The following is a 14321-nucleotide window of genomic DNA, read 5'->3' as shown; positions in this document are numbered from 1 at the left end:
TTATTTGAAGAAGACATGAAATGGTTTCCTGAATGCTTTTAGCGTATGATGTATGATGATTGTGAAGGTGGCGTAACACTAAGCTTTACTAATGCAAAATGAATTCAGACTCCACATTACAGTAGTTTAGCAGTATATAGTGTGGCATTTAAATCTTCTGTTGATCAACTGGATGTCAGAACATTCATTTCCACTCTCAGCAATTGGTTCTTATCGCATAAATTTGTTGTCGCAAAGGCTGTTTTGATGATATATTTTTTTTTTATAATGTAAAAGGATAGAATGTACACCATAAGACTGTGGCACAAGTAAATAAGGTCATCCTTTTTATTTCATGTTAACTTATCACCAATGATTGGACCATCTGTATCAGTTTGGTCCAGGCCAACACAGCAGGACCGTTCGGTGGTCGATGTACGGTGGATATGGTTCGTCTGTTTGAGGCAGGTCTCGTGGAGCACCAATTTGCATGTTAATGGAAGATGCAACCCTGTCAGCAGAATGGAAATCACAAATGAAGGGACAAAATGGGAAGAGAAGAGAGCAAGAGTAATTTAGTTAACATGGCTGGAGCAGAGGGTCATTTGACATGATCAATCTCACTATGCGATTGAAATGATATCATTAAGACGGAGGAAACTGGGAAATAGGTTTGAAACGCATTGATCGAAGACGCTGGGGAAGAATTGATATCACTGTTGTGACCTAACATTTCCCAGGTTGAATTGAATATGTGATGTATTTCTTAGTAAAGGTCGTTGTTGTAAAATGACTTTCTAATTCCTTTCTTATCGTTGCTTTTTAAAGTCACCATGACATATAAGGTGACATTTTTTTTCAGTGTTTATTATACAGTAATTGATTTATCCATTTTTGAAATTCATGTGGCCTCATAATCTTTAATCAAAAACATTCACTTTTGCCAACAATAACCTCTCCCCTCCAAAAACCTGTCACTCACATGAGATCGAAGAAAATCGCAAATGCAAACGATCCAACGAACCAATCAATTCCCGATGGACAAAATCAAGTCCCGCTTTACATTTTTTTCTTATCCGTTTCACTGAGATGTACATTGAATTGAATTGAATTTTGAATGTGAATTGAATTGACCAGTAGCTAGGAAAGAAAAGATGGTCACAATTTCCTTTTTGCATAACATGGGGCGGCAGTGGTTCATGTAGGTTGTCTACAAACCAGAAGGTTGGTAGTTCAATCCCCGGTTCCACCTGACCAAGTGTCGAGGTGTCCATGAGCAAGACACCTAACCCCAGCTGCTCCCGACGAGCTGGATGGCGCCTTGCATGGCTGACACCGCCGTCGGTGTATGAATGAGTGAGTGAATGGGTGAATGTGAGGCAAAATGTAAAGCGCTTTGGTGGCCATTGGGTCTGTGAAAGCGCTATATAAATGCAGTCCATTTATAACATAAATTTTCATCTGACAGATAATAAAACAGGAAAACTAGTAAGAAACCACCTAGCAACCACCCATGAAACCCATGAAAAACCCTAGTAAACACCTAGCAATGTCCTAGCTACCGCGTTTCAATCAATAATCCATACCTCGACACAATATAACTGTCTTTCTTAATATTTCTCTTGCAGCCCATAGTGAAAAAATGGGAAGAGAATTATTCCGTGTTAAACAAGTTATTTTTGAATTGAGGAGTAAGGCTAATCTAACATCTTTTATTATCCTTGTCGGTTATGCGGTGATGCGCTATAAAATTATAGTGGGGCAAATTAATTAATTTAATAATAAAAGTAATAATAATAATAATTTAATTGAAAATGCCAAATCCTCTTGATGTGGCCTCTTGATCCTGGCTGATGCTTCTGATGATATTTCGATAACATTGCCTAACCACCCATAACACCACAGCTAAATACTAAAACACTCAGAACACCATAGCAACCACTCAGCAACACGTTCTAATCATATCTCGGCACCAGAATATCATTAGGACATGAGGGTGGACAACTAATCAAAACACTCTAGCAAAGCAACTCGCTAAAAAAAAAAAATTTGCATCCATCCACCAGCACAAAGTAGCATCCTGCCGGGGATTTTTTTTGCAGTGGCAAGCACTACTCACATCTCCTTCAGCAAATGTGAAAATCGTCCTCCCTCTCCCTCACTCTCCCTCTCTCTCTCTCTCTTTCTTTCATAATTGTCGTCACTGAACACAGCACTTTATATGCAGACCAGTTGAGTAACCTCAGGTGCTTGAAATACAGTCTTTTGAACAGGAAACTCATTCAAAAGAGCAGCTTTTTTAAATAAAGGAAATGCATTTCATCGTTGGAGTTTGAGTGTGAAATTGTTTTCTTCTGTGAAGTGTGTTTCCTCCCTTTTTATATCTTCCTCCATTTCCTGTGGTGCACAAGGGTTGTCTGTCAAAAATCAGAAAATCCTCTCAAATTCACCATAAAGTTACTGTGGTTTGAAAGCTCTCACACACATAATACACTGCTGTAGCAGGAAATGTGGGGCAAGTTCAAACAGAGACACACACTCTCCCTCTCTCTCTCTCCTCTCGTTCTCAGCGCCCTCTCTCTTTCCAATCTCATTTGTGAAATTCATTTTCCTGTCACTGTGACTCAGTCTCTAATTCATCCCTCATGATTCCTCATGTCAGTCCCATAATGCCATGCTCCTATGCCTCCTCAGAGACCATTAGAGGAGTGATAGGGATGGACTGTGTCTAGCTCAGTGATGTGCGGGCGGTTTGTGGGGAAGGGGAAGGCAAGGACTCACAGACCATCAGTGCACTGTCTAATATTGTGCTCAAAATGGGCTTTTCCAAAATGGTAAGCTCCAATCTGATTGGCTGGCACGACGCAATTACCCCGAGTCAGGGTGGAGAGGCTTTATCATTATGCCAGGAAACAAATGTTTTTAAGTTCCAAAAACAGTTCAAATAAGCAAAAATTAGCTGGAGCTGCCAGAGTTTGGGAGGTTCATGACATTGGAACTGTACTGTTCTTCATTCATTGAGGAAATTCTTTAGGGAATAGGTTTTATGTGTTGCGTAAAGGATTTTGAAATTCTTCAATTTGAAAGGGGATCTGATTATATTTCTTTCAAAAAACCAAATAACTAAAAGCAATAATGCTTTTGTTCAAGTATGCAAGAAAATGTGCCAAATGTGCCAAAACATTTATATTTAAAATAAATGCTTCTCTTGAACTTTCTATTGATTAAAAAATACTGGGGAAAAAATGCATCATAGTTTCTGGAATAAAAAATTAAGCAGCACAGCTGTTTTCAACATTTATAATAATAAGAAAATATTCCTTGAGCAGCAAATCCACATATTAGAATGATTTCTGAAGGATCATGTGACACTGAAGACTGGAGTAATGATGCTGAAAATTCAGCTTTGCATCACAGAAATAAATTCATTAATATAGAAACAATTCTCAATATTACTGATTTTAGTGTATTTTTGAGTAAGACCATAAGAGAACAAAAACATAAAAACAGAATTGTGTGTGTGTGTGTGTGTGTATATATATATAGGCTAAATATATATATATCCTTTGGTGCTGACATGGCATTGAGCAATTTAATATTAAATATAAATGTATAATATTCAGTGAGCACACCAATGCGTTTTGGCCAGTTCTGGATTTACGTCACTGAAAAAGTGAACTTTGGTTGATTTCATCCTCTACGCAGGTGGTCAGGCTAAAGCTCTGATGCCACTGTAATTGTACAACAGAAACTTGGTAGCGGCTCCACAACCAGGACATACAGTAATACCGTTTCCTCATTTACTTCGAAGGGAGTGGTAGTAGCAATTAAACCATTTTGACTCCATCTGGTAGATTAAACATGCTGAATGCCTGCAGGAGCCTGAAAATTACAGAGTGGCAGCCCCAAAAATAACAAACTCCTTTCAACATTGCCATCACGTTGTAATAAACACATATGTCTGAATGTGGGGAGGCTGTTCCTTCTACAGTTAGTTTATTTTCCCTTGATAAAAGACGGGAGTGACAGGTCTCCCTCCGGGGATAAATATTTAAATTCATGTGGAAATAGGGCTGGCTTCTATAAATGGCACGCGCATACAGTACGCCTTGTGGAAAAAAAAAGTGACAAAAAATCTCTGAACGTCAGCGTGTATTGTGGATTCATTATTATTTGTTGCTGATGTGATTGTTGCTGCATTATTCCACATTTGTATCACACGTTATGGATGTAAATCAGACTTTGTGCCATTATTTGCATTGCGTGCTACTCACACAAACATGTCAGAGTGATGGAAAGATCGATTCTGGCCTCTCGTTCAGGAGCAGGTATGGAGCCTAAGTCCCGATGAGAGACGAGGGCCGAATCTAACGCTGGTTTATGGGACACTGAAGCACCAAATGGCCCATGTTATTGGCTTGATGACAAGAGGGGAATGAAGCTGCCATGTTAGGAATAGATTAACTCCAGAGGAGGGTTGATCATGGAGAACCTCTTCTTCTTCTCTGGTCAGGGTCGGACCTTCATACTTATTTTGTTTTCTAATAATCATATGTTTTGTACGACTCTACATTGTACAAATTTGCCACAAAATAACATAGCTACATGTTCTTGTGAGATCAGGTTGGTTGTAACAATAGAACCCATACAAACAAACACACAACATATCACGGTTAGGCTCAATTTATTTCGATTCCCACCCGTACTCAAGAGACTCTAACTTTGATTGATACTTAAAGAGAAAATACAAGAGCAACAACCATTGAGAATGTTGGCATGTCTTCATAGGTTAGAAAATAGAACTAACCAAGAAAACAAACGCTGTTTTGTGTTGCATCTTGGTATTAGTCATCTGTCCTTTGTCCCAATGTATTTTAAAGTGATGCCATAAAATCTCTTGCTTCAGCGATTCTTCCATTTCCTGCGGTAACTCTGGCAGTCACTTATGCCTTATCACACCAATTATGTAGAGACATGGCGCTTTGGCTTTTTCCCCCCCTCATCAGACGCTCATCTTTTCCCCCATTCCATGTATTCATCGGCTCCGTCCGGCTACAGCATGTGGCTGTCTTTCATATACAGTTCATACAGTTCTCGCAAACACAAATCAGCGATCTCTGATCTCCCTCTACGATGCATTTTTCATAGCCCTTTGTTCATTGTAGGAAATGTTCGAAATGTTAGTTGTTATGCTGGAAATTAGAAGCAGAATTGAAACCCTAGTGCTCCAAACAGTATTGTATTACACAAAGTGTATGAATAATAGATGCATTGTGTCTGGGATTCACAGACCGGTGTTAAAATGAAAGTGTGTTTTCAACAGAACGGTATTACATTACAGCATTATGAAAGTGTTTAGCTTGAATGCAGGTCGTAACGACGTGTTTAATGCCGGGAAGCTTTTTGTTTGATTGTTTGTGTGACAGATGTGACTGACATAAGGAAAAGAAGGGATATTCAGTGTTGCTAAACACCGCTGAACCGGGGCTCTTCTTTGAAGAGATGAGGTGATCGAGTTAATCTCACACCACTTTATATTTAGCCATTCAAGCTGCTTTTTAAATCAACTTTAGGCCTGATTTTTTTTATCACTCAGCAGCTGGTGGGAGAGAGAATCTTTTAAGCTGGACTGAGAACAGTTCAGCCAGCGGTCTGTGATAACAGCCCAGGGCACAGTCTAGTCACACACACACATTTTTGGTTTTAACACTCATAGGAACATTGCAAAAACCATTCAGTTGTCCAGATGTAAGTTTTGCTCAACACAGTCAAGTTGTCTGAAAATGCAGTGATCGGTTTATTTTCAATCATGTGGAAGTAAAACAAACAATACATTGACGGTTTAATTAATCTGTCACAACAATGTAGCATCTTTGAATTATCTTCATTTTGGCAATTAATTATGAATTCGATAAATGAATATTGTTCATATCGTGTTATAGTTAATGTTTAAAACAGTATTTTTCTATTTACATTTTTCAATAATACATTATACTATTATTATTATTAATCCTTTTTTTTGGTTGATTTTTCCTTTCTTTTTCTGTTGTCTCTCTACATGAGACATTTGCTTGTGGGGATTTATCATGAATAGCCTGCAACTTTAATGACGCTTTACTGTACTCACGGTATCTTTTAATGTGTTTTTGAGAACTAGAATAGTTCAAATTGACTCATTTTATGTTAATTCTGTCCAACCATGATTAAATAAACACACAGACCGGCATGTTGCAAATGCTAAATGACTCCTTAAGGATTATCTTCATTATATTCTTGATTATATTTGACACAGTGCAGTTGAGCCCATGATACCACATCGATTCCCACAATGCACTTTGCGTCCTGGTGTGGGTGGAATGTCAGTGTTATTTTCAGTTGTCTCTTTTTTCAGCATGTGTTGTTGTTTTTTAGGAAATTAGATATGATGCAAGCCTTTAAGACATCATGTTCATCTCATACAGCTTCATTTTCATTCACTCTAGGTCTATATGCTTTGGAAGTTGTGAACTCGACACACAATCCCAAGTGTTTTCGCTCTGTTTGTGTCCACAGATGGACCTCTAGGACCGAGAGGCTTGGTGGAGGCCACAGAGATGTGCACCCAAGAGTGTCTGGTGTTGGGCCACTCCGACAACTGCTGGATGCCTCCGAGCCTGAGCTCGTACCCTTCGCCCAAGTCCCCCGTTTCCTCTTTCAACAACCAAAAGGAGTGGGCTAAAGAGAGACTGCTCAATGGCCACACACTGACCCGCAGCTGGAAAGGTGAGCGTGGAAGCCAGGAGCAGTTTGGGGACAGGAAGACCTACGGGAGCTCGGAAGGACATTTTGGCAGCGGCGGTCACATGGCCGACATCCCACTAGCTAGCCTGAAATCTTACCAGCCCGCCTCTGGCCACGACAGTCCTAAAGAACAGCAGCTTTAAGAGTGTTTTTGGGGTTCATTTTGTGTCCGTCTTCTCTCTCTCTCTCTCTCTCTCTCTCTCTATCGGATCATCCCAGCAACTTTTGAGAGCTTTAGCCCATTCCTCCTTTTCTTAGATCGATGCCTATGCGGTGTGTTAGTTACGTGTATGGAGTAGACATAGACTTTATCGCTTATGCAGGACAGTATACTATGCGAATCCGCCTCGCCGACGGCCCGTCTGCGGGATCTTCTCATGCAAATCCATAACTGCCATCAAACTCTCATGGTTTGCTGCAAATTCACATTAAAATGGATCATCTTATACTTCGTCCTGAACAGAGACTGCAAACAAACGTTCAGGATAAACAAAACAGGGCTGTGCTCTATGTATCACGGTTATAAAAAAAAAAAAAAAAAACGAAAAAAAAACAACAACAATATAACGGCTGACCAATATATACAAATATTGTGACGTGATTGTTTTTGAGCTGTTTTGGAACTATATTAATCTACACCATCCGAGAAAATGGAATCTACAAACTGAGAAAGCTTTGTGCTTATTAACACTGTTAGTATCGTTTAGTCTGTCATCGTTGAAGTGTTTGTAAATAGGACTTAATACTAACCGATTTTATGTACTTGTAATAATCACATGGAATAGATCAGTGAACATGACAGCTGTCTTTTATCATTCATCATATCGGCCTTTTGTCATTGACGTCATTGTCTTCTGGAACAGAGGACCACAGTCTGGATCTGTAAAGCAAACGTACACATGGTTACACACTTAAACACGCACACACACACACTCTGTAGGAGAATTAACGAACGAATCCTGGATGATAATATCAATCGGTCATAACATTGCACAATTGCCCAGTTTTTTGCATTTACTGAGTCGATGAACCTGGCAAACTTATTTTTTCAAAGCTATTTTGTATTATTGATGTAAATGCTCAATTTCTACTTACTGACACGGAAAGCTTGATGTCTTTTCCTAAAAAAAAAAGAAGACCGATGTTACAATTCAACAGCAATATATTTGTAAATTCTCGACATCTAATTTCAAATGTCATTCTTGTACATGTTTAATTGAACTCGTGCTTTAATTGAGTAGTATTTGAGAAAAAAAAAAAACTTTTTCTTTCATAAAACATCGTGTATGCCCACGATTTTTTGACGCAAGAGAGTGTAGTTTTCATGTCTGTGAATTCATGACATATGCTACGTATCGTACCGATCTAAACAATCGCCGGCAGTGAAACATCAGCAGGCCCTAGTCTCTGAATGCCGGACACAGTAAATGTTTGTCAGGCGCCAGTATACTCAGTCATTCCAGAGGAAGAGTAAATAAATAAAAAATGCACTGTCCAAACTGGGGAAGGTATTAAAAAAAAGAAAAAAAAAAGAAAAAACGTGATCAAAAGAGCATGTGCATTATACAAGGACTGAGATTTCAGTTTGATTTCTGTTTTTTCTTTAAATGTTTGGGCCGTTCTTTTTTTCCCTTCTTGTCACATGGCATGGCAGCCAGTTCAGACGATGAAACCGCATGCTTACCGAGACAAAATAGCTTTAAAATGACTTAGTTTCACCTTCTTTTCATTGGGTTGATGATTATTGATTTGTAACGCAGTGAGGTCATTCATTTTGTATAGCACTTTTATGTTTGATCACAATATTTAAAGTCCAAAAAAGGGTATAAAAAACTATATGAAAAGAGACAAGAGTGGTGTGAGTTGCTTTCAGCAGTATGTTTGTTGGTTGTGGGGACGTTTGCCATCATAGATATTAAACAGTTACTCCTTGTTACTGCTCTACAGGTATACCGCTACTGCAATAAATGTTTTAAATTGTGCATGTTTGTGCCTTGTTTTGTTCCTCGCTAGATTGACTCGTCTTCAAATGCTACATTTATTTGATGGGGAGATTTAGCAAGAGCTTCTTCTACCATGTGTTTATGCTCATTAAGCAGTTTTATTGCTCAGGAGATTGGTCTGTGAAATATCACCAAATATTGATTTTGATTAGAATTTAAATGTTTGTGTTCATATTAAATTCTTGAACTTTAAGTTCAAGTTCAGGTCTTCTTTTTTTTTTTTTTCAGGAGAAACATCTGAAAAGATGGAAACATGAGCAAAAGTCTTCATTTAACCTCAACGCTGACTGAGAGAAACAACTGAGTTGAGATCGCAATGATTTGTTTTCCTACATTCTCCCCAAAAAAAAGAAAGAAAAAAAAAATCTTCGCTCATCTGCATTTTTTTCATCGTTGATATTTTAGACAATGTATTTGACAACAATTTACAATGTATTAGGTATCAGGAACAATTACATTTTTTACAGCATTAATTTACGGTATATAGATTAATATTAATTTAGATCTATACTATTTTTCATTGTTAATGCATGTTTGTTTTTAGTGAATTAACAATTTATTGCTATATTTATGCAAATTGAAATTAGCATTAACCTGGATTAAAAAATGCTTTGTAAACATTATTTGTTAATTTAATGCATGAACGAATGTTACTGAACTAAACCTTACTGTAAAGTTGTTTTTGGAGTCTACTTGAATAGGTTTGCATGCTTGAATGTTCAGAAAACACATTATTTTTTCACATATTTGACATTGTTACAGCACCTCTCTTCCCAGTCTGTAAGTAACACTCTCTGTTTAGTTCCTGTTGCCCTCCTTTTGAAAAGCACAATGTGCTCTGATTGGCTAGCTGGGCCAGTGTGTTTTGATTGGTCAGCTGCTTCGAGTTTATTTCGTAAATGTCACGCCCCTTACCATAAAACAATGTGAGTTTCAACAAACTACAAATTTTTTTTTTTTTTTTTTTGCATATGCCTTGGTAATTATTTAAATGAGGAATACTGTGACGTGTTTGTTCCCGGAAGAAAATTTAAGACTACAATGGAGGCGTTTCAGGGAGTTGTGACACTCATCAGTGAACTCCCGATGGACGGACTTTGTGCTCTGTAACTTTGCAGACAGTTTTCATGTTCAAACAGCAACAGTAAGCACTAAAGAAAGTTGAAAATATAAAAAAAGCATTATAGGTCCAATCATCCGAGCAAGGAACGTGAACGACGGGTGTGGAAATTTGCAGATGTATCTGCCGAGTTCTTTATGCTCAGATTTCATATGGTTCTGGTCATTATAAAACAATATACTGTCAACACTTTGTGACCTTCGTTTCCAGTAACTATTATTGAGACAACAGATCACAAGTTAGTGTGGGCCGAACACATTGGCGAATTCTCGTTTAGCTTTCTCTCCTCGTTCACCATGTTTTCAGCGGTGGCGTTTTGCCCAAGCCGTCAGTAAAGTTTTTGTTTACACTGTCTGGTGCTTGTGCTTTGGCTCTGAGGCAAATTGCTAGGAAGTGAATTTAGCATGAAACTGATGCCCAGTAATGAAGGCCAAGCATACAGGCGAGCAGTTGGAGTAATTATATTTCTTTTGCACCCCCCTCCCTTCACTTTTTTCTCTCTCTCTGGTTTCTCCTCCTTCTGTTGATATGTTTATCTAGCCTCCCCCAGTGGACCTGCTTAAATTCGTATTCTCCACGCTAGCTATCGACTTGGGCTAGAATAGCTTCTGAAAAGCTTCAAAGCTAATTGCCTTGGAAGTGCAAGGGGAAGCAAATTAGTGTCACACCACAAGAAGGGAAAGAAACGTTCCCATTTCCTATTCATACGGCTTTGTGAGAACAATTTCCGATGTGCACCGGGCCTCTGCTGGGCGGTGAGCGGCAGACGTGCGGGACCAACTGAGATTTGGTCGAAGAAAGATGCCGAATTTTCCTGAGTGCTCATTGGACGAGTCACAGAAACGGAACAAATCTGTCTTGAAATTGCGTGTAACATCGATAGGGCAGAAAATAATGAGCAGGTACTGGTCTTTGTGCGGAACAGGAACAAGAAACGCGATCCTTGGTTGGCGTGGATTCATACTGTGGCCAAGAAGTAGCTCAGAGAAAAAGAAAAATTCTGTCATTTTTAAAACCCTCATGCAGTTACAAACCCCATGTGACTTTATTCCAGTGGATTTAAAAGAAGTGACACCGAATGTTCACTCTGCTCTTTTCCGTAGACTGAATACAGTGTGGCTTTCAAGCTTTTAAAGGGACAAAAGCACTATAAAACAGTCCATGCAGTCATAAAATTCACACAAAACTTTTTTTTTCTGAAATAATTCAATACATTTATCCAGCAAAGAGGCATTACATTTAACAAAGGTCATAGTAAAGACATTTAAAATGTTACAAAATATTTTAATTACAAATAAATGCTGTTCTTTTGACCTTTATATTCATCAAAGAATGCTTTTGTCATCACAAAATACACAGGAATGAATATTAAAATAGATATCAGTGATTGTAAATTATAACAACATTTCACAATATTTCAGCTTTTACTGTATTTCTGATCAAACGAATTTGTGTAACCTAATTGTGTTAATTGGAGCTGGCTCTAGCCATTGTTTAATTTAATTAAAAAAATGTAAGATATTCCAAGATATATATATATTTTTTTAAATCCACAAGAGAAAGTAAGTCGCAGGTTTAGAACAAGCATTAGGGTTAGTAAATGAGTTAGTGATGTAGTTACATTTGACTTACTCAAATAAAGTTAATTAACTACATGTGCTTATTATGTTACGGTTAGGGTTTGGTTTAGGGATAGTTACTTGTAATTATGCATCATTTACTGTTATTACTATATAACTACATGTTACAACATGTAATATGTCACCTTTGCACTGAGGCCAATAAGATTTGTGATACTTGTTGCATTTTCTAATGCCTTTGCATCTGACATCAAACCTGTTTTAGCATGTCTTCTCTTTCAGGTGAAAATTAAAACCTCCAGTTTAGTGGCACATATATACAGTTCCAAAGTTTGGGGTTGATAAGATTTTTGAATGTTTTTGAAATAAGTCTCTTATACTTAACAAGGATGCATTTTCTTTCATGAAAAATACAGTAAAACTGTAATATTGTTAAAATTTCTAATAACTAAAGCTGGATGTTCAGCATCATAACTCCAGTCTTCAGTGTCAGATGATCCTTCAGAAATCATTCTATAACAAGCTGATTATTATTATACTTTTTATTATAAAAGTTGTGTTGCTTAATATTTTTGTGGAAACCAGGATCATTTTTTTCCAGCATCATTTGATGAATAGAGTTCAAAAGAACAGCATTTATTTGTAATAGAAATATTTTGTAACATTATTCTGTCACTTTTGTTCAGTTTAATGTCAATAAGAAAAAAAAAGTGTTTGAATTTATCTTTATCGCCCCCTGGAGGTTTGAGTACATTCAGCTCTAGCGTCTTGTGTCTGGCTTTAGCATCGTTTTTTCGGTCTCTAACTTCAGTATAGACTTTCAGTAATGATAGTGCTGCGACATTACGAGTGGTTAAAGACGGTGAGAAATGTGATCTAGATGCCATTGATTCTACTTCTATTGTTTGAATTAAATTCTCTCAAAGACCCAGCAGGCTTTTGGTAAACCCTGCCAACAGCTCTTAGTAATGTGCTGATCAATTTGGCCTTTCCCTGTTGTGTGTTTTTTGAAAATACCAATCTTTCACACATTGATGTTAAGTAACATCCAACAACTAAATGCATCAATAAATACAGCATTAAGCACTGCGCTGAAGTGGAGAATGAGCTCACACACGCCTTTTCTTTGAAAAAGACAATGATTTGTGTCAATGACTTGCATTTCCTTCTGAGCGATTTACAGTAAACATTCACATTTTATATCTGTGATCTTTATTCATGCTTTCCAGGGGCTTTTGTGCTGTTTTTGTACAAGGGCATAGACGTATGTACTCTCATTCACACATCATTAATTGCCTATTTACCTGTTTTCCACTTAAGACCACTTATTCCTTTACAAGTTTAATACAATTATTATCCAGCCTTATGGTAGGCATAAACAAAAATCCTTAACCTTAATATGTAATCTACACCAGTGCACCAATTGAAATCTGAGTGTAACTAATGGGACTAATTAACACCGCATGTAGCGTAGCCTGAACGGAGGATTTCTGCTCAAACGGCCTTCTGGGATGCGCATGTTTACAGTTCTGATAACCAGATTCATAGGATGAAAAAGGACATGTTCACAGACCCCTAACTGGAAAATATATTTAATAATTGATCAATTTATCTTGAGATAGATTGAAATTTGTTGCTGATATATGCTAGTCCATCAGCAGTTTCTGGAAATCTAAAGCAAAATCATATTGACTTGCATATTTAAACAAGCAAAACAGCAAGCAAATACCATGTTAAATGTATACTAATTGAAATTAACAAGCAGATGTATATCCAAATCATTTTACAGTGAGTAAAATGTGGACATTTTTAATAAACTTTTTTAGTTAAAAGTTGTATAAAACTGCTTCAACAGCAATATTACAGATGTTCGAGGAAGTTATATTTATTAAAGGCACAATATGTATGATTTTTTTCTTTAAAATATTCAAAAACCACTACAACTATGGGTTTTTTTTTTTTTTTTTGACTATAGTGTACATTAACATTATCCAAAATGTTTCCAACAATGTTTAAATCCAGACAAATCTGCAATTTTAATCAGTTACATAGTTAACCCATCGCCTGTCAATGGGCAAGTCCTGATTTTGCTGAGTTCGCAATTTGTAATTCTGACTTTAGAACACACAATTGCGACTTTATATCACGCAAGTCAGAATTTTGAGATGTAAACTCGCATTTGTGAGAAAAAAGTCAGAATTGTGAGATGTAAACTCGTATTTGTGAGAGAAAAAGTCAGAATTGTGAGATGTAAACTCGCATTTGTGAGAAAAAAGTCAGAATTGTGAGATGTAAACTCGCATTTGTGAGGAAAAAGTCAGAATTGTGAGATGTAAACTCGCATTTGTGAGGAAAAAGTCAGAATTGTGAGATGTAAACTCGCATTTGTGAGGAAAAAAAGTCAGAATTGTGAGATGTAAACTCGCATTTGTGAGAAAAAAAAAGTCAGAATTGTGAGATGTAAACTCGTATTTGTGAGAGAAAAAGTCAGAATTGTGAGATGTAAACTCGTATTTGTGAGAGAAAAAGTCAGAATTGTGAGATGTAAACTCGTATTTGTGAGAGAAAAAGTCAGAATTGTGAGATGTAAACTCGAATTTGTGAGAAAAAAGTCAGAATTGTGAGATGTAAACTCGTATTTGTGAGAAAAAAGTCAGAATTGTGAGATGTAAACTCGTATTTGTGAGAAAAAAGTCAGAATTGTGAGATGTAAACTCGTATTTGTGAGAAAAAAGTCAGAATTGTGAGATGTAAACTCGAATTTGTGAGAGAAAAAGTCAGAATTGTGAGATGTAAACTCGCATTTGTGAGAGAAAAAGTCAGAATTGTGAGATGTAAACTCGAATTTGTGAGAGAAAG

At 37.2% G+C, this 14321-nt stretch overlaps 1 protein-coding gene across 1 annotated transcript in view; it reads left to right on the top strand.

The window, feature by feature from the left end:
* The window catches only part of LOC130073985 (protocadherin-9-like), a gene marked incomplete at its 5' end in the record, with an annotated part of 213532 nt that extends 205956 nt beyond the window's left edge, over positions 1-7576 (top strand). Inside the window, one exon of the mRNA XM_056239441.1 lies at positions 6532-7576. Within this exon, the coding sequence (XP_056095416.1) occupies positions 6532-6902 (371 nt within the window). The remainder of the gene's footprint in view (positions 1-6531) is intronic.
* Positions 7577-14321: the final 6745 nt, after the last annotated feature.

The sequence above is a fragment of the Rhinichthys klamathensis genome, unplaced genomic scaffold (genome assembly GCF_029890125.1).
Source record: "Rhinichthys klamathensis goyatoka isolate OS25496 unplaced genomic scaffold, OSU_Roscu_1.1 h1tg000563l_1, whole genome shotgun sequence".
NCBI lineage: Eukaryota > Metazoa > Chordata > Actinopteri > Cypriniformes > Leuciscidae > Rhinichthys > Rhinichthys klamathensis.
This window is presented reverse-complemented; position numbering and strand designations above follow the sequence as displayed.